Source organism: Neolamprologus multifasciatus, chromosome 6 (assembly GCF_963576455.1).
Source record: "Neolamprologus multifasciatus chromosome 6, fNeoMul1.2, whole genome shotgun sequence".
Lineage (NCBI taxonomy): Eukaryota > Metazoa > Chordata > Actinopteri > Cichliformes > Cichlidae > Neolamprologus > Neolamprologus multifasciatus.
The window spans coordinates 16,238,661-16,260,527 of NC_140444.1; the positions used below are offsets into that span (position 1 = coordinate 16,238,661).

The 21,867-nt window shown below is 40.3% G+C and overlaps 1 protein-coding gene across 4 annotated transcripts in view; it reads right to left on the reverse strand.

Moving 5' to 3' along the window:
* Window positions 1-21,867, reverse strand: part of rhbdl3 (rhomboid, veinlet-like 3 (Drosophila)) — a 51,263-nt gene that overhangs the window by 24,658 nt on the left and 4,738 nt on the right. For 2 of the 4 annotated variants that reach the window (XM_085161700.1, XM_085161699.1), the window contains one exon: window positions 1,666-1,824. In XM_085161700.1, coding sequence (XP_085017826.1) covers window positions 1,666-1,824 — 159 coding nt within the window. The other 2 variants (XM_085161702.1, XM_085161701.1) reach the window with 2 other exon arrangements.

Sequence of the window (21,867 nt, forward strand, 5' to 3'; positions counted from 1 at the left end):
TCGTGACTGCGTGTTTACATACCACGCATTTCTTCAGATAGTCATATAATGTTTCACAAGCCTTTTCACAGAGCTGTGGGTTCACATGTGAAGGATCCCACCAACAACATTTTTACTGTTGACCAATCGAAACAGTTCAATGTTAGTGTTAAGGTAATCGAAATTCAACTGCTGCATACTGGTTTGATCGTCAACACACAAAGTGTTGACATCTTCAAATTGTTCATTCAAAAGAGAGCAAGGTAACACATTCTAACATTTTAGCAAGTGAAAACAGTAAAAGGTAAAGTTTTCTTTACAAACCTCTTCTTAAAAAAACTTACTATGTTTTTTACAAAGCTCAGGAAATGTCTAAAGATGGTCAACCTTTGTAATCCACCAGTGCAAAGCAGGAAATCTTCACATTTGAGTAACTGGAAGATGATGATAAATGCTTTACAAATCTGAAATTTTTTTACTCAAACATGCACACCTTATTACCATAACCATGAGTCACTCCTTTCTCTCTTATGTGTTTAGCTGCTGTTGGTGCTGCCTCTGTGAATGTATAAACTATACTTCACTATATTGTACACAAAGATCCACACGCACGCAGACCTCCATTCCTTTCTGTCCCACTTCCAGTTGCACACCATGACCCACAGGCTCTCACGTGACATGAATGCACCAAATAGAAAATGTCCTTTTGACATTTTTCCAAGCTTCCTACAGGCCTCATTCCTCACCCACTGTATGGCACAATAAACAGCTCCGAAGAACTAGAGAGACAGGGAGAGATGGACTCTCTTACAGTCAGAGACAACAATGAATTCCCTACAGTCTGTACAGAGATGTACACCCCCACCGCATCCCTTAGCCACCCAGTAGTTATTGTGTACCACATAACTACTCCTAAGACCACTTCACAGTATCCTGGGTCAGCAGTTGAGTCTCCCACGATGTATAGCAGCAAGAAAAAAGAAAAGAAAAGGTTATGAAGAAGCTAGCAAGGCTGAAGAGACTTGAGTGAGACCTTGGACAATCAGCGGAGGGCTGTGGTTTGAAGGTGAAACTGTAAGTGGAGCAAGGTGAGCCTTAGGAGGGGTAATTCTCACCAGACAGGGAGTTATTTCCTATTAGGAGCAATCTTGTGTAGCTGAGGTGATTTTGGAATATGGTGGATGTAAAGCTGAAAAAGTTCCAGATGTGACAAAAAAAAAATGTTCCACAAGTCACAAATAAATCTCAGTTTCTGCACATTAGGAGACAATTAACGAGTCTTGGCCATACTTCAAACAGTTTTGGCCTCATACAGAGTACTATGAACAATTTTTAATCAGTCTTTTTAATGTCTCTAGTGTTTAGAGTTGTACTCTACTGCTTGCATTCTTTAGCCTTCGGGTTTGTGGAAGCTTTAATGTCATCACAATTAAGTGAAAAGGTGTGACGTCCACATGAAGTCATAAGTATTGAGTCTTTGACACTCACCAGACACTTAAGTATAGTCGTTCAGCTGATCACAAAGCAAATATCCAATCCGTCAATCACATGGCAGTAACTCAAGTAGACATGTCGATGCATATTGGTGCTAGACAGAGTATTTCAGAAACTGCTGATATAGTGGGATTTTCTCACATAACCATCTTTATGGATAATACAGAGTTACAGAAAGTTAAATCATCTCACCAGGTTGACAAAGTCCTGATAACAGATCTTTCCATCAGCATTGCCATCAGCAAGGGCCAACAGGACTTCCAGTTTGTGGGGGTCGAGCTCAGAGCCATGGGTTGCCAGCAGGTCCCTGAACCGCTCTGTACTGATGAAGCCTGAGTTCTCGGGGTCATACTGCAAACAAAAACATATGAAAATGCAAACGATTATTATTGATTCATTATTTGATTGATTATGTGATCACCTGTTTAAAAGTATTATTTAAATAGAACAGACAGAAAAATACTAGACAAGCGAAACATGGTGTCTTTATGGACACAACACTTGCAGTATATCAAACAGGAAAATACACATTTTAAAAAGTCTAGAGTAGTCAGTTTCACCTCGTGCACAGTTTTCTGCAAAGCCAAATATCAATACCCTAAAAACCATCAGCAGCGGTTTAGTCATGGTTTGAAGATCTTGTGTAAAAGAGCTCTAATTGCTCTAAAAGGCCCAACTGTGGAGATGCAGTAACTTATAACAGCTTTGAATTTCACTTTGAAATGACACCCTGCACCGCATTTAGCCACAGGCTGCTTTTTGCTCATGAGAGGAAGCATTCAGACATATCTGAAAAATAACATACCCAAGATTTTCTGACAAATCCAAATATGTCAAAAGACCTTCAGAGCAGTGATTACTAAAGCACTTAAATGGTAAAAGAGCTCTGCTTTTTTCCTCCACTCCTTTCTTTCCTTTGTGCCGTGTGGCTTCAAATCTTAAGTGCCAATTTATAGTGAAGTTGCCACTCAGCCTATGCATATATACATGCACGCACACAGACATTTAGGGGGCCAGAGGAAGGACCTCTTACAGAGGCTTTCTGATTGCAGAGAAGTGAGCAGTGTTTCTGGAATAATTCTGAGTGAAATGTGAAAAATCACGACGCCCTAAAACAAGAAAAACAGAAAAAAGGTACAGCCATGTGCGACAATATCTGTCTGGCCTCAAATTACACTAGAAAGGACTTGAATGTGTTATTTGGATGTTGGGTTGATTGTGGATTCAGACAGAAGACAGTTGCTGCCTCTCTGCTTGCCTCTGTGCATGTGAGTGTGTATGCACATGTAACTCTGTCTTTCTCCATCTGTATATTTGCAAATGTGCACATCCATGCATAAAGATGTGGCATTCAGACAATATTAGCCGCCTGCCAGACTTTGACACCCCTGAACCAGATATAGTTACAGCACGCATGCATGCGCGTGTGTATGCAAACGTGTGGTTGCCATATGACAGCGCTAGCAGAAGCTGAGCACAGCCAGTCTGGCAGCAGGTGGGACAACAGACAGAAGAAGTTCTAGCTCTCTCTAACATTGTGTGTCTTTATTTTTACATGTTATCTAACAGCGATGATGCAGTTTTCATTTAACGCAAGTCCATTTGTACATTTTCAAGCCAGTGTTATCTCTGAAATTTGCATCTAGCCTGAAACTTGTTTATATGTAGTTCGTCTGGCAGCAGACAATTAAATACAGCTCGTTCCAGCAGGCAGTCATGTGTAGCAAGCATGCCGGTGCTACAAAGTATAGTAAGTAAAGTGTATGCTATGGACTGACTCATCAGACAACGACAGATGTTTTTAACACATGCAGTCGTGGGAAAGGACTCTATGCAGTCCTTTGAAAAAGTTTACCTTCACTTGCAAAGGAATAAAGAGGTTAAGAAGCAGCAAGTGCTGATGACCAAATACACTTGATCAGATATTCAGCAAGTGTGAGTTTATTAGTCTGGAGCATTCAAGCGTAAGTTAACACAATGCCACAATCCCAGCAAAGTGACCTCTAAGTCAGATGTTCAGAGAACATGCAAAAAATCCAAATGCTACATCTCAACTTTACAGGCCTCAGTTAGCATGCTAAATCACGACATTTAGCGTGTTAAAAAAAAATCATGACAAAAGAATTAGAAAAAAAAGACTAAACAATTGTGTTTTGTTTGGTAGTCTCTTCTCTCTCAACACGGCACCTGGACAAATCACTAGACCTCTGACACAATGTCCTGTGGACAGATGAAACTTTAACGCACAGCAGAATTTTTCTGCCAAAATGAAACACAGCATAGCAGTACAAAAAAACCTCACCCAGCTGTCGCAGCACAGTGGTGGATGGGTGATGATTTCAGCTTGTAGCCACTATGACCATGAATTCCTCTGTATGTCAAAGCATTCAAAATCAAATGTGAAATTGCAATGAGCTGAAGCACACCAGCAAACTACAACAGAGGGGCGGGAAAAGAAAATGTAACTGGACTTAGTCCAGATCTCAGCCCGATTAAAATGCTGTGGCAAGACCTGCGGAGAGCAGTGCATAAACAAATGGCTGAAAACTTCACTGAACTTAAGGAACAATGTAAAGACGAGTGGGACAATTTTAATCTATCACAACGTGAGGAAGTAATAAAGTCATATAAAAAATGATGACCTGTGAAAATGTTTTTTCCACTTGACAGTAAACAGAAGAAATGACTGACAGCAGATAGTAAGGGAGACCTTTAGAGTACAGAAAGCATGATGAGAGGCTCACACGATTAATGCATGGAGTTCTCAAATGTTGAAAAACAGCACAGTTGCAACAAAGCTGTACATTTGCAGAAAAGGAAGTAGCATGGAAAAGTGTCCAGATGTCTGTATTTTTTAAATAAGCCATAGGTTTTCCCACTTCACTATATAATGGCTGACAATCTGATTCCCTGAGAATCAGCTGTTTTTGTTTTGTTTTTATACAACAACTGATTTATTGAAACCATGCAAAATGAGTATTTTCTGATGCACAGACCCTCAAAGTACATCAGGTTGTGCGTTTGAATTTTCTTCATTTTTCCAGCCTTTTTGAGCCCTCTTATGTAAAGGAGATAGCTACATGAATTTTCAGGTGTGAAAAATGCATTTAAAGTCTGATTTTTTTTAAAGGCAAAAATGTTCATAGTAGGAAAGTACAATTTTGCATAGCTTCATTAAATGTGTTCTGAGGGGATCAGATGGAAACCTTATTTTAGATTTGACTGATTTTACTTGGAATGACATTACTACTATTCAATATTATATTCAATATCACATGAGTAATATTACTTTTGATGATGTGACTACTTACTCTCACATACATATCTGTGAGCAATGTTTGGGAAATGTGACTGCAATCTGAGAAAAACCATAGTTTAATGCTACCAGATGTAGCACTGAGAAAAAACAAAATAGGACCACAAGAGTAACCTCACCAGAAGGGAGCCAAGTGCTCTTCGTGTCTAATGACCTCAAGCATACAGTGCTGTGAATAAGCATTTGCCTGTTTTCTTATTTTGTTGTGTATTCGTCACACTTACATATTTCAGACGATCAAAAATTTTTAATATTAGACAAAAACAACCCGAGTCGATACAAAATGCAATTATTTAATAATTAAGGGAAAAACAACTATCCAGACCTAGCAGGCGCTGTGTGGAAAAGTAATTGCCCCCTAGACCTAATAACTACTTGTGCCACTCTTGGCAGCAAGAACTGCAATTAAGCATTTTCAATGACTGGCAGTGTGTCTTTCACGTTGCTGTGGAAGAATTTTGGCCCACTCTTCTTCGCAGAATTGTTTTAATTTAGCCACACTGAAGGGATTTCAAGCATGAACATCCCATCCATTTGTGCATTTTTCAATATTAGACAAACAGTCACCCCTGAATATGCTCAAACTTGCACTGCTGAGTGCAACATGCTCTCTTTAATTTATGCACCACCAAAAAAATCTCACTTAATGCGTAAAATGTAAACTCTCCTCTACAGAAGTAAGAACAAACCTTCTTTTGCAGATCAGTGAGCTCCCGTTGAAGACATTTTGTCATGATGAAGTAACGTCAGCCAAAGCCAGTCTCACCACTGTGAGCAAGGCAATATGTTCAGTGTGTGTGTGTGTGTGTGTGTGTGTGTGTGTGTGTGTGTGTGTGTGTGTGTGTGTGTGTGTCTGAGAGAGAGAGACCCTGTCATATTGTTTGTCCCAGACTGTGCAGGGTTATTTCAAACCAGGACTAAAGGATTACAGTCCAATCCAAGACCCCCGCCACACACACCGCCCCAATTTTATCTCACACCCACCCTACTTACAAACCCCCCCCCCCCCCATCAACCTCCTATCACCCTCCTCCATCTATCCCCTTCACACAACACCCTCTTTACCCTACATCCATGCACCTCTCCTTCACTTCTCCCCTTTACTTTCTCACTGTAAAGCAAAATACAAGAACTCCCTCAGAAGAAAAACAAATAGTTCAATAAATATGCCTGTTATCTCTTCCCATGTCACTCACAGATGCAGACAGCCATGCATTATTTTCCTCACACACACAAACATCTTCCTCGCTCCACCCTGCAACACCACAGGCTTCATAGCTGAGTGAGCACCCTCTGAAGTCAATGGGCAGACTGCTGGGGTGGAGCTGCAGAGGGACACACACTCAACAATGGACCACTGATGGCAATTTCATGCAAGGTTTAGCCAGTTCCTTCACTCCAATTAGTGATCGTTTCTTTTGATGCAGGTCCACACAGAGAAGGACATTATATCGCACAAAAAACATTTTTGACCAAGACTCTTGGCACAAGCTAAAACTGGCACATTTAAGCAAGTTTAGTTTGTTTGTGTATCATTTAATCAATTTAATTAATTAAGTTCTGAATTAAATGATTAACATTTAATTGCACTTTGCAAAGGAAATGAGTGTGAGCTGCACATAAAGATGTACTAATGCTGTTTTTAAAATTATGCACCGACGTTATTATCATCTGTCTAGCAGTTATGAAATAACTTTGAGTTTTGTTGGATGCATTTTGGCTTGTGGTGTAATAATATTTCCCAGATCTAGAATTTGAATTAGCTTCTATCCCAGCACATTTCATTTTCATAATTATGTTATTCTCTCTGCTTCATAAGGCCTGTTTTGCAAGCAGCAAAGGGAGTGTGATGCAAATCTCTCAGATTAAAATAAGCACACACACACACATACTCTCAAATCCTGGTACAGACATAATACCATAAAACATTCACAACCAATGAGCCTTCATATTAAGGGCTTCTCAGCAGCCTGTCAGGGGGAAGAGGAGGAAAACAACAGAGGGAGGGGAGTGTGAGGGGTGTTAATGCTGAGGCAGAGGGGTGCATTTTGGACACAATGCAGGGCTTTTTGTCTTCATCCTCATTTTCATAAAGCTGAATATTAAGGAAGCAGAGGGGAGGCAGCATGTGAGGGTCAGGGACTTGTTTTTAAGGATTTAAGTTTGCATTGAGAGCCTGGAGAAACAAAGCAGGCTGTGTAAAATATACTCAAAACAACTCGAGGATGATAAAATCGAACCCTCATTTATTTTAAGTGGCTGAAAAGAATGAAAACACCGAGATCCTCTGCTGTACTCTGGGCCTGGATTCCAAAATATTGATCACAATTTGTGTTGCTGTGTTAAAACATAAGACCGAAAGCCTTGATCTGTCTGACCTTTTAGTTTTTCAGTGACCATTGACATTGACCCCACACTGTTTTGAATCGCTGTCTCTGAGTCGTGAGCTACTAATTAGATGGTGTCTGGAACAAGAAGCACAAGCTAAGAAGAAGAAGAAAATTGGACAGATGACGACGTCCAAACAATCATCTTGCTCTACCACAGCTGGTGGCCACGCTCAAATCCTGCTACACCTGTGATGGGTATTTTCAGCTGCTCACTAATTTCCCAAGGAAATTCCACAGCAGATGGACACACACGTTTGATTTGGCACAGACTGTTAGATAGGATGCCCTACCTGATGCAGCACGTCCATTTATCTGGGCCTGGGACCGGCACTAGGAGTACACTAGTTTTTGACCTCATGAAGCTGATCTCAAACCAGATATCTTTTACATGTAAGGCTAATGTTTAAACGACTACATCACAGAGCCACTCAACGCCTGCTACACCAACAGTTGTGGTCAGAAGTTTACATACACTCATCCTGGGCATAAATGTCATGGTAATTTTGGGCTTTTAAAGATTGCTTTTCTTGGTTAGAAAAACATCTTTAAATCACTTTAAAAACAAGAACTGGGTGCACGTGTTTGAATCTATTCTGGACTTTCTCGAATCCACTCAGGGTCAAATGCATACAAACAAGCTCAAATATATACATACATCGACTTCCTTAAATCTTCCACAGTGCCTTTTAACCTGTCAAGGTCAAGGCTTACTAGTGATCATGTCTGACTACAACTGGCAGTTCTTCTTTGACAGCAGCACTCACTGGATTAACCAATATCCACAACTATTGGAGAATCCAAGGAACTCAGTGAAAAATACTAGATCTGCACAGATTGGGAAGATCCTTTGGAGCTATCTCTAAACAATTTAAGATTTCAACATCACCACTTCAAACAATTGTATGTAAGTTCAAGTTATTCTGATGTATCACCGGTTTGCCAAGGTCTGTAGAAGGCCCAAAGTGTTACCCTCAGATGAGAGGAAATTGGTTAGAATATTCAGGAACAACCAAGGAGCCAACAATTGCACAAGCCTGCCATGAACTAGAAACTCCTGGAACACCACCGTCGTTCTCCACAGTGAAGACAGTTTGAAATCGCCATGGACTGAGAGGGTGCCGATCAAAAAAGAAGCCCCTGCTCCAAAACCCACACCTCCAAGTTCGAGTGAAATTTGTAGCTGCCCACATGGACAAGCCAAATGCCTTTTGGAGAAAGGTTTTATGGTCCGACGAGACAAAGACTGAGCTATTTGACTGCCAATGTGAGAAGCTTGTTGATTGCTACCAAAATTGACTGATTTCGGTGCAGACTGATAGTAGAGATTAAACCAAATATTAGTGGGGGATATATGCATATATTTGGGTCTGTATGTATCCCAATTTAAACCCAAAATACATTAAAACTTATTTTTAGTTCAAAGAATGCCTTAAAAGCCCCAAACTACCATGACATTCATGCCCATAATGAGTGTATGTCTTACCACAACTGTACATCAGTAAACAGTTAATAAGCTGTCAAGCCGTTAAGAACTGATGTGTTGAATGCTGAAATGGGATAATTGCACACAGTGGGAAAACTTTTTATTCTGTGTCTGACAAAACCTTTTTAATTGTTTCCGAAGAAAATGAGATCTGTTGTTCCACTGCTGACAGTAAACTTATGTATGATTTATGCAACATCAGCGGAAAACAGACTGCCAAAATCTTTGATAACCTCATCTACATTTTAGACAGGATGTACCCTGGAGGCTCTGCAGGAAGAAGTTCATACTATAGCATGTAATCACAAAATGTAGGCTGTGAGTCATTCTGACAGTCACTCTTTTCCCACTGCCTACTTCAGAAATGTGGTGAAACAAACTAACAGGACAGGAAATTGAAGCTGCATCACCACAGAGCTTGCTAATTTCACACTGGAAAACAATTCATTCAGTCATACGGGTTGGTGCAGTAACAAGCGTGACATGTGTGACCTGTCTCACTGGGATGGAATGACACGCACGAGTCATTTTTCCCATTGATAATGTCACTCTATCCCATGTAAAGAATTGTCAAGTACCTGGATTACCTGAAAGCTGCAAAGGTTTGCACATGGACAAGGACGGGAGGAAATAAACAAACATGAATAACATCCTCCTGGTGGTGTAGGTACGACTATGGCTAAGTAGCAAAGCACCGCGCTGTGGCAGCACATCCAGGTTGAGAATGCAATTACATGTGTTTGAGTGTATGCAACCACACACTGCAGGTGGTTTTAAGGAGGGATTGCTAAAAATAGACACTATCTTTAGGACGCAGCAGACTTACTTTTGGTAGTATTATTTGATATTAAGAAGAATTAGAGAGCAGAATGCATGTAAATACAGTCAACATACAACTTTGGCTCTGCAGATGTATGCTCAGCTCAATTATTTTTTACCTAAATAATGTTATTTGGGGTATTAAGGAAAAATATATATTACATCTACATACAGTGTATCATTTATTACTTCCTTCCAGTTAAATACATGGTGTGGCATAATCCATCAGCAAGCAGCCTGTTCAGCAATATAATTACCTACAATCATACCACACAGTCAGACAGTGTTCAGTTGTTGCTATTTTAAGGACTGTGCAGTACAAAAAAAAGCAGCTTCTGCCTGCTCGAGTTGCTGACCCACAGACAAAACAAGATTTTTGGTTATCCAGCCACTGGCGTCTTGTATTTTCTACAGTAAATCAAACATCTCATTACAACTCACAGCAATGAGGCTATTCTACCGTGTCCTGTTAAATTCTTTCAGAGAACAAGTTGCTTTTCTGTAAAACACTTGGAGATGTTGAGGTTCTCCCAGATACCTGTACTCAGATTCATTCACTTATATGTTAATGCCCCTGATTTAGAGCAGTGCTACTGCATAGGTTTTTATATAAAGTGTTACAGTATTTTTATATGTAATACATCATGAAGGATGGAGCATGAAGGCAGAGCAGCCAAGACAGGCTAATTGACTGTGGCTGACATTACAAAAGGCAATTTAACGAGCTGGCAGATTCTCATTCCTAATGACTTTTGTAAAAACAGCATCTGAACTTCAAGCTGCTGGTGTTAGAAACTCCGAGACACCCTGTTAAAGATTCAAAATCTGTCTCAGTAAGACTACATGACATGTTTGATCACTGAGTATGAGGACAGCACTGTAATTAATTAAAAAATATGTGTGCATGGAGTCTAGAGGGAATCAGAATCAGCAATTAAAAATTAAAAAATCAAGCAACTTTTCTCAGGAAATCAGAGCTTGTTCAAAACATCCAGTTCCTTAACAGCTCATCCATTTCGTGGCCCTGATGTAGCTGGAGCTTATCCCAGCTGTCATGAGTAAAAGGCAGGGTACATCTTGGACAGGATGCCAGTCTATTGCAGGGCCAGCACAGAGAGTCAGACAACCATTCACATCCAAGTTCACACTGACACTAACTTCATATCACTAATAAAACTAACTTGCATGTCTTTCTACTGTGGGAGGCGCAGTGACAACATGTAAACTCCACACAGAAAGGTGACAGCTGGCCAGCTGATTTACAACCAGGAGATCCTTGCTGTGTCCTATTCAAATCAATCATAGTAACCAATGAATATTCTTCATTAACTTATGAATCTGATAAGAATGATTACTGAGGCCTGGCATGCAGATAAACAAGTTTATACGAAAAAGAAATTCCTGAATGAGAGTCAGCTAAAAAGAACCTTATAATTTGAGTTAACAAAGTTCAGTCAGGGCAAAGAGAAGGAAATGCAACTATTTGAAACGTGAAGTGATTGGGAGAAAATCTCAGTTTGATTAGAGCGTTATATCAAACTTAAGCACACCCAAACACAAGCACAAATACGCAAAGGTAACTGAAGATGCTAATTTTTCCTTTAATTTGCCTCACCTATAAACATGGAATACACATGTAAATTCAAAAGGGAAAACAGGAATGTAAATAAGCATGTGAACAATTTTACATGTAGATTCCTGTCTAAATACAGTCTTTGAGTGTTATTGCCTTTCTGAGCTGAACACACACACACACACTCAACACACAAGTATTATAATTCCACTTCCCTGTGCTTCCTGAATATTCCCCTGGCATGGAGCAATTAGCAGTTCTAATAAAAAGCCCGCCTCGTTAAAGCTTGTTAGTCTCCTTGCTAATTACACTGAAGCACCAGGGAGGACAGGCAAAACCAGCGGCACCTCATTCACTGGCCATTACTCAGACCCTACAACTGAAACCACTCAAACACACTCACCTTCTCATGTTAATCAGGCTTTTCAGGATGTGACCTTGACAACAGGAGGGGTTTCCCTGTGTGATTTTTTTCCTTCTTCTGCCTTCTCTTTCATCTTTCTCACACACTCGCATTCTTTTATTTCCTTTGCTTTTTTTTTTTTTTTTGCATTATCTAGTCCAGCTGAAAGAGTACATTATCAGAGTTATTGCCACTGTAAGCTGGGAGACGCTCTGTGGTTTTAGAGCTTGTCATAAGCCCCACTAGCAGGACCCAGCCTAATTTAGGAGACTAGTTCGGGTTGAGTGGAGCCGACAGCTTGTCAGCGGGAGGCAACCCTTAATGGTAGAGGCGGAGCAGCGACGGAGAAGTGAAAAGTCAAACACTCAGACCGACAGCTGACATCACCCAAAAGACCCCAGTCAAGATTATGGGGCTATGAGTAATCATGGATGAAAATCTTCATGTTGGTGATGTGTGTGTCTTTGCACCAATTCTGGCCATTTCCATGCGAAGTGATGCATTTGAAAAGGCATTTTTCCATATTTTCCCTTTAGCAACACAAAACCACATATACAAAATTGCCATGACACATGTGTAGTATGCAGAATCCTAATGATTTATGGTGATTACTTTATTATGCCCTGATTTTTTCTCTGCCCTTTGGGTTTTTTCATTTCAATGTTCTAATAGACAAGCTACTATCAACACCTTTGTTAATATACTTTATCTTTGGCTGCACAGTTCATTGAATTTTAATGTTCACGATTTTGGCTTCCCACAATTAAATGAACGTGACCGAGAGACACTGAAAATGCATGCTAAACTCAAAGCAAAAGCTAATGAGGCACTCCCTAAATCAGATCCTTAACCTGTCCCTGCATGTGCCAGTCACAGCTGCTCCCTGCATCACACAGCTTGAGTTTTTCCGGACGAGTGTGGATGAGCAAAATTACATTAAAAGACAAATATACAACAAAACTGAAATGTCTTACATAAGAGAAGATGAAGAGATTATCCTCCAAATGGATCACCCTCTGTTGTTTGGAAATACTTTTGATTTCCAAACAACAGCGCTTGATTTAGCCCAAGTGTTGCTAACCGAGAACTAATCATGTGCAAAAAGTGCTGTAGAGTTGTGTCTACAATGAGCTTATTCAGCCACCTGAAAACAAACCACAAACTGTATAAGTATAATGAATGCATGAATATCAAGAAAACCTATGAATTGGTCACTTACTTAAATCATCCAGTATCAACTCTGATGTCCATAAAAGTGAGTCCGTACAGCTGACAAAACTTACTGAAATCACCAACCAATGGCCAAAGATAGGAGCCCACTGAACACGGTGTGCATTTTAGTCATACGCATCATGCATGTACAAACACTTCAACAGGCAAGGTGAATAAACACCCTGTTTTAATTAACAGGTATGTAGCTTAATGTAAGAGTAGTGTGGTGTTGATGTTATCCGGATGCAAAGATTTGTACAGATATGAAAATGTGAAAGGAGTGTTTACATGACAATGCAATGAAAACATTTTTTGCCAACACAATTGAAGAATAATTGTGATAAATAACCACAAACAATACTGAACAAACTAAACATGATAATCATTTTGGCCATAATCGTGCATCCTTAATTTTATCTGTTGGTTTTAAATTTAACACTACAAGGAAATAATTGGATAACAACTTAACAATTAAGTATTTTTCAAACGTGATCACCATTTTCAGAAGTTTTGTCTTGGTGCAAGTATGCTCAAATGCACATCAATAACATCAATAATAACTCTCATTATTTTGAAAATTCATTTACCAAAAGGTTCAAAGCCTTGCAAACACACACATTGTAAAGCATATATACACATGTAAGACAGCACAGCAGTCAGCTCTCTTTCGAAGTAAAAAGTGCCAAATTCACGTCGGTCAGTCTGACATCAGCAGTTCTAATCTTTCCCACAGCCTGGGGCCAGTTTGACAGCTTCCAGCTCAGGCAGGCACTGATGCAGACGGGCTACCAGTCAGTAGCCCGTTTGTCGTATCATTGTTTTCTGACAGAGAACAAATTCAGTTACCCAGACAAAACCAACACCGTTCAGAGCAGAAGAATTTAGCAGCATCTAATCGTTACTTTAATTATGCTCTGCTGTGCATGTGTTATTTTTTTAAACCTCAAAGGGAAGAACTTTTTACTGAAATGAAGGAAAAACAATCAGCTCAAGTCAACTCGTCTCACACTGAAGCTGGATGACTCGCTTTAGTCTTGCTGTCACACAGATCCTCTTTTCAGTTTCATTATCATCCGTGTTCAAAATGAACTTTGAAAGCATTCAGCTGGGGAGAGATCTCCACCTGGGATAAACACAGAAAGGAAGATCCATTACCTCTCTGCTCCTCCCAGGTGGATCATCCGCCGGTGTCACTTGAAGGCTGAGTGACAAGACGACAGCAGAGCGGGGCGAGTCGTGAAAGGAAGGGATGTGATGAGCAACCACAGTTTCACACCATTAATTTCTCAGACTTCACCTCTCTTGTCGTGGAGGATTCTGCTGGAAAAGGTCAGCCGTCTGGCTCGCATAGAGACCAGCTCACCATGCATGTCACGGCCCCCGCTGGCCAAGCCAGTGCTCTGCCCACATCACACTTCGAACGCATGACTAATGACTCAACAAGACTTCTAATAGCCCCCCAAATGCCAAGCAGTGCCTGTTAATGCAGCCATAAAAACTTAAGACTCAAAGGCCAAGGCCACAGATGAGTAAGGGAGAAGAGAGAAAGGAAGAGAAAACAAGGGAAAAGCTAGAAATAAAGCAAAGAAACTCAGGAAAGGATTAAAAGGATTAAAAGTTAGAAATATGCTGACCATTGATGGGGGTTAAGCTGGCTATCCAGTTGAGACTTTGATCTTTTGAGATAATGGTAACATTTCTCTTGCTAAGTCGTGATAAAATAACATGAGGATGAAGTTTAAAATTATAATACTTAAAAGAATGTCCAGATTGTAGCCTACAAATGGAAGCTTGCAGGACAGAAAGTACTACAGATTCCAGGTGCCTGATAAAATTACTTCTTTTGATGCAATAACCTTCAGCTGGGCACAAAACAAGTCAATTAAGCAACAATGTGACAGAGCCTACATCAGCATGTTCAACAAGCTGAGGGAGGACCTTTCTTGTCCCAGCACAGCTTTCTATTACAACCCACTTTCATTAAATAGCAGGACCAACAATTTCTCACCCACTCCACTTTCTTTACCTCGTTACTTATGCTTGAATATGAGCGGTGTTTTCCCCTGGGAAACTCGGGTGAAACACTGAGGGGCAAGTGTTGCACAGAACGCACACTTGAACTTGTTATTTCCCCGAGCTTGTAGCACAAAAAGATGATTGTTGTAGGACAGAGAGCAGGATGAAGCCACTTTGCTTTGGAGTGTAAGAGACAAAGGAGCAACAAGAGAGACAAAAGAGTAATCACTGAGAAGTGCATGCAAGAAGCTCGGGGGATGTGAAATACATATAATAATCAGAATAATAATATTAAGAACAATAATTATTCAAATGTCAATTTTATTAAGGCTGGCATTTTACAAACCACTTAAGGACGCAGAAGAAGATGTGTAGAAAAACAGTGTGAGAAATAAATAAAGTCACTTAAACATAAATATGTGATATATACTACATTATATTCCAAACTATTGCTAATATAGCGTCTCTATCATGTTTGCTGACGAGGTAAACAAAACATTTACTAGTGATGACAACAGTTATTTCTGTTTATGTCTGCTCTCTGGTGAAACTACAGACACATAAAAATAGTCACAACATAAATGCAACAACCTAACAATTGCAGAGCGGGCCAGAGGTGCACAAGGGTATGACCCTGAAGGGCATACTGGCCAAATGTATGATTTTTGATTGTCTGTGGGCAGAATGGTGTAACATTAAGGTCCTCCCTCATTGTGACGTTCACCTGAAAAACCAGGAGAAGTGGGGAAAGAACAAAAGTAATGTGTTATATAATGATAATGTATTGATAATGCTTATCTACTCCATTACCTGCTAATCTACAAAAGTGTTTTGCTATACGGGATAGTTCTGTAGGACAGAACTCTCAACTTTTGTCAACTAATTCAAAATAAAAGTGTATTTCAAACTAAGGACTGAAACTATGGCACCATCAAGAAAAAGCTTTGCACTGCACTTTTGAATAACGTACAATTTAAATCCATGTATAGAACATGCACAGTATGTATCAGATCAAGTAGAAACTGAATGAAAAGTTGTTTCTCTTTTTACCTTCGGCACATGTATATGTATGTATGGATATGTGCAGTTACCTGTATATTTACAGGCTTGTGTGTTCATGTACCTGTACCTGTTCATGTATAACTTTCCATGGATTTACATACATATTTGTATGGCTTCTACTACTGGATGTTACCTTATCGTAAGCCATTGCTTGTTCAAAGTGTTCAGGTTGAAGACAAATAGACCAGGAGGCAAAAATATCAATAAAATAAAAGTTGTTTTTAACAATTAAACTAGAAAAGAAGGACAAGGAGCTAACACTATCAAAAGAAGTAAAAACACAACAATGTCTAGAAGCTGCACAAAAAACAAAAGAATCAAAAAGGTTAAATGGTCAAAAACAGCCTTTCTTCACAGAGCAGGGGTAAGAAGTCCAGACACACACATCGCTCACAAGCTGGAAAAAAAAACAAAAAGGCTCTCTGGCACTGAAGCTCTGGCCTTAAGCACTCCTGGCCTAATTGCTGATTGGAGGCAGCTGCACAGAAGGGTGGCACTTAAGGCAGGAGACACCCACACAGGTATAAATCACAGTAGTCTCAGCTAGGGTCGTAACACTCATATTGAATAGAACAGGGTTACACAGGTGTTTCATAAGTGCTCAGAGAGTGTGTGTATACATCAATAGATCAGACAGATTTTTTTTTTTAGCAATTTTGGTCATTTTCTAAAAGAAATACTCAGACAAATAATACAAGAACAATGCAGAGCTGTGTATGGTAAAAGTGAAGTCACTTGATGTTTAAGTTTGAGCATTAAATTGAACCAACTCTCTTGTTTTTAGAAGACGAGAAAGAGTCCAAATAGAAAAACTTTCTGACCGAAGCTAAAGTTCACTCGGCGGAGCAGCTGGTTGCACCTGGACATGTCATCCCTTGCTCCTAGTAATTCAAACTCAAAGTCTCATTATCAGCCCCCCCCCCCCCCCCCCAAAAAAAATAAATAAATAAAAATTTCAAATTTCAAATGCATGGCATTACTTCCAAAACTGTATTCACTCAGATTAGGCTTATCAGCTCTCACAGAGACAGCTGACTTGCAGACTCTTTCGGCCACAGTATCTCCACTCTTTCCTTTTTCCTTTCCTTTTTTTCCCTGATACAGCTTCCGCTCCCTTTTGTCTTCATTTCTCCTCTCTCCACTGCTTTCTTGTTCTATGTGATGGGAAGTGCACGTAGCCGTCCACAGGTAATTGCTTTTTCTTGCGCGTAGTCTAATATACTCTCTCCGCTCGCCTTCTTTTACTCTGTCTACTTCACCATGAAACAGCCAATTCTGACACAGTACATATTTCTGTATCAAAAAGTATGCAAATAAGAATATGTGAAAATACACTGCTTCATTTTATTCTTTTAATTAAAAAATCTTTTAAAAAAAGATCAGAATTATGCACTGCTACTTCTTTTAGGACCACTTCGGTATCAAATATATTTTTTGAGTTAAGTCAGGTAAGTTGCTCATTTTGTTGCTATAACATAAATTGATTTTAGAGAGTCTGCTGTTGTGTCTGGGCAAATCAAAGCCTTGCTGGGTCACCTGTCTCACTTGACAGATCAGAAACCTTCATTGATCTTACACATACACACACACGCGCGCACAGACACGTAGGCACGAACAGAGTCATCTCAGGCCATCACAAATTAGCATGGGCTGTCACCGTTCCCTTGCCAACTGGCCGGTAACCAGGCAACGTTGATCCACGTGAAGATGTCTTCAGTGGGTACGTGTGTGTGCACACACAGATGGAGTATATGGATAGGTGTCAGACGCAAAGGTATTACTTTAAATCTGTAGACATCTTACTGTGCTGCATGGAGATAGCATATAAACATACAACTATACACTGAGACGGAAACAGCTTCACAATTAATTCATCTGTAAACCCTGATCAAAACTACAGGAGTGGTTTCACATTTAGTTATCATTAATGACAATAAGTACAGTTCCCAGGTGACACTGTTTATTAAGAGATCCTCGTCTACTTAAGGCTGAGGAGGAAATCCTGCCTGAGTGGGATGCTTATTGCAAATTTAACCTTTCTACAATTGCAATGGTGCAAATATCCGCTTAATGGTATCATTATGATACGATTGAGACATACAAGTGAAACATTAGATCAGGCTAGATATCTGAAAAATGTCAGAAACATCATTTCAGTCAGTTTATTCATGGTGATAAGATGATAATTGGTGTTTCATTCCTCCAAAGCTTAAGGTGGTATTAAAGTAGCTTTTTTAAAGTGTCTCCGTCTATATTTAATCCACAGTTTTTTGTATTTTTATGGACTCTCTAGATTTTAATAGTGTCTGTAGAGCTGTTATGCTGTGCAACCTGTGTTCAGTGGGTCTAAGCAAACCTCTACACTGTAATATTAGTTTCTGCTGAAGGTGTGAAATTGTACAACCTCTCTTTTCTGTGCAGCCACTCACTGCTGTAAATACTGGCATCCTCTTTATTCTGCTTCACTAAGTAAGACCGAATAGAAAAAACATAGGCACTCTGCCTTAAGCAAATAATCTTAATAAGAAAACTCACTTCCATGTAACTATAAAGCACCTTGGAGCAGCTTAATCTAAATTGAATGTTTCTGGGTAACACAGTATCAATACCCTTGATCACCCAGCAGCATGCTGAGTATCTGTCCCATCGACATCTCTGCTAATTCCCAACACATCACAGCAGCTCACTGCACAGACAGCTGAGATCTATCACCGAGCGCCACAAAAGAGGGCTGCATACCAACTGTGTGTCCCCGAATATCCATTAACACATCCTTAGATGCACACTTCATTGCACTGTTAAATCACAAAGCCTATGTACCCTTAAAGTTTAAAACCACATTACTTCCTGGTTTAAAGCTGTTGCAGACAAAGAGCTACTTTGGTCTGTGGGTGACAAGATGCAGTCATAATATCATCAGCAGTTTTCTTTGACAGATGCTGAATGGGGAGACATTACAATTCAGGCTCTATATTTTATTAGCTCCAAGTTCTGCGGTGCTACTTGTTGGATGAAGCTTACTCCATGGAAGCCAACTGTTGCAATAACTTTGATAAACCAAGTGTGAATGAGACAACAAACTAACCATGGGTGAGTGTTACTACTGTTATTCCTATGGGTTCAATAGAGTTCTGTGATTGGATTCTGTGATTTTCATGTACTATGCTTAGGTTTTGTTTAGTTTTTGTAAAGATTTTACTATATGAATTAAAACAGCTCAATTAGGACCAATTTAAATGTATGGCTCTGGGATCACCCCTTCAGTACAAAACATAAATCGCATCAATGAGAACAAAGATGACACTGACACATGATGCTGGGGTGGAGGTGGGTTACAAAGCAGCCTGCAGACGGAGCAGAAACTGGCCTAAATAGAACACCCCTTAGCTTATTAGTTCGTTCTGCAAATCACATGTAAGACTTTTTACAGCTTTCAACTTTCACTGCTGTAGGGATGTCACCTGAACTGATATGTGTCGTACCATTAGTTGTCCCAACCCATAGGTATGTATCGAGGCAGTACATACCTATGGGTAAAGGTATGTTCCAGTCTTTTGGGACTGAAGGAGGGAGCGTACAGCTACAAGTGGTCTAGTCTATCCTTGCATCCAGAAGAAGAAGACTAGTGCGATTTCAACATTGGTTCTGCTCCAAATTATTGGTAAAAAAGGCGGAATCTGCAATGACAGTACTGTGGTGTGGATGTGGTCTCTGGCCCGCTGCAGAGGAGGGGTGGCACGGTGAGCTCCCGGGGCAGCACGGAGGCGGGGCTGAACAGGTGTTTGGGACGAGTGACTGATTGTGACTCTTTTATGTTTCAGTGACAGTCGAGGAGGGAGAGTGGAGTGACCACTGAGCGGGAGTATCTGTGTCCCGTGTATTAAGCCGAAACCACAGTGAACAATAACAATAAAATAAGTTTGCTGTCACTATACCCCTGGTCTGTGTGCGTGTGTTGGGGTCCGACATGACAAGTACTATGGATTCAACGGGGGTTTAATAAGGGATCATAATTGATTCACCAAAGGCGAGATGCAATTGATGTTGGGCGGAAGTACTTCCAATGTAGCGAAGCACCCAAGACCTATTCAAAGAATTCAGTTTGAGTAAGTTTCAACTCACAGCAACAAAATGTGATCTTTCTTGGCCTTGTAAGCTCAACTTTTATAGCAAACTTTAAACTCTTATGCTAATGTAATGCAAATGTAACATTTGTAGGTTACTCAGGAACCATCTTAACCTTGTTAACAAAATATACTTTAAAAATTGTAAACTTTTCCACCATGTCTGTGTTTTAAAATGACTTTTTAATAAAGGAGTTTGTGTCCGCAGGATGATTGTTTTGTTTTGGTATCCAACTGGGTATCAAGAATCTTGCAGTTCTTCCGGTATTCGTACCGACTACTAAATTTCTGGTATTGTGACATTCGTAAGGTACTGAACACTGAATTCAGAGTTACATATTATAATTGCGTTGATGGTAAAAGCTGGTTTACCAATATTGATCTCTAGTCACGAGCATGTGTAGACTTGGATGTATGCTTGGATATCTACAGGTGGTTTTTGACATGGGGTTTAGAGTATCCAATGTCATGTGAACTTTGGCAGCAGTGGCAACAAGCTTATGGAGGGGGACATGGTATAGCAGCAAAAAGCACATTGCTAATTAAATTACACATTACATGCCAAGAAACACTTTTGCAGATCCTAAGTGCATCATTGACAGAATGGCATTAATCCATGCAAAACAAAAAACTGCAACATTTTCTCCTTAAATACTATTACCTGCATTTTAGAAAGAATTGGGAAAAACTCAAATTTAAGCCTTCACATCCACGAGTGGGTGTAAGAAAAAGATGTGCTTTCAGAGTTATCTGCATTAGTATGGATGGGGTTTGATTTTGTCTGACAGAAGGCAATATGGAGCGGGACAGACTGGTTGATAGTTTAAAAGATGGGTGAAATGAGAGAGAGAGCTGTACTGCCCCCAGGACATTTCCAGAAGCAGAGGGGATTGTAGCAGACAGCTGAATGGCCCTCAGCAGGCTGTCTAACATGTGTTCAAATAAACACTTTACCTCCCGTCTGTGCTTGTGAAAGCATTCACACTGGAGAAAAGCATGTATGGAAACACAATTAAACACACAAACAAAGACACAAACTGGACACGCAAGACAAGACATGGCCAGGAAGAAAGCTTTTACACCACAAGAGCACAAATGTCACTTTTACAGACAAACACATGTGAGCTAATCTGCCAGGAGGCATGGAGAAGTCAAAATTCATGTCAAACACACACATACACCAACAAAGTTATAACAGAGCATCCATGTCACTCAGGCAAAGGGCACAGGCAGGTCAGCGCTGAGACAAAGATGGAGATTAGTGACCTTTTCTCCCCAAACCTCCCCTTTACAACGAGGTGAGAACCCTTCATTATAGCCAGGCCAAACCCTCTATCAAACGTCCCTTCAGTGCTCAACACATTCAGCAGCTCCTCACAGGATAAGAAGGGGAACAAAAAGTGGGGAGAAACATTTGTTTAATGAGCCATTCCCCAGGCTGTCTTTCTCTCGCATTCATTCCTCTCTTTTGCTACAGGCCTGCCCTCAGGTCAGCTCTCCCCAAAACACAATCAAATCCCTGCACCACTGATGGCAGCGGTTCCATTCACCACAGAGATTTATGATCTATAATAGCTGGCAAATGGACCCGAGCTTGGGCTGCCCCAAGGGGAGGCCCCAGACTTATTTTCTTTAAATCTCAGAAAGAAAAGGAGGGAAAGGGTGAGCTGCGAGAGGCTGGGGGTGAGGATGGTGGAGTTAATCTGGCTCTCAGAAACATTTTCAAGGTAGCCATCTGGGCCGGGTGGGATTTTTGAAACTGTCTGTCAATCTTAAACAAGAATTTCTCCCTTAATAGAAGAAACACACTGCATGCAAAAGGACATGTTACACCAGTATACAGAACCCTTCATTTGCTCTTTGGGGGCCACTCTGTAAGCAGGAGCTTTTATTAATCAGCTACAATCAGGCAGCCAGCCAGTTAGCTGTCTCCTGATCCTTGGCAATAGTGGAAAGTCCCATTCGGGCACCCTCAACTTCATAATCCTATTCCCAT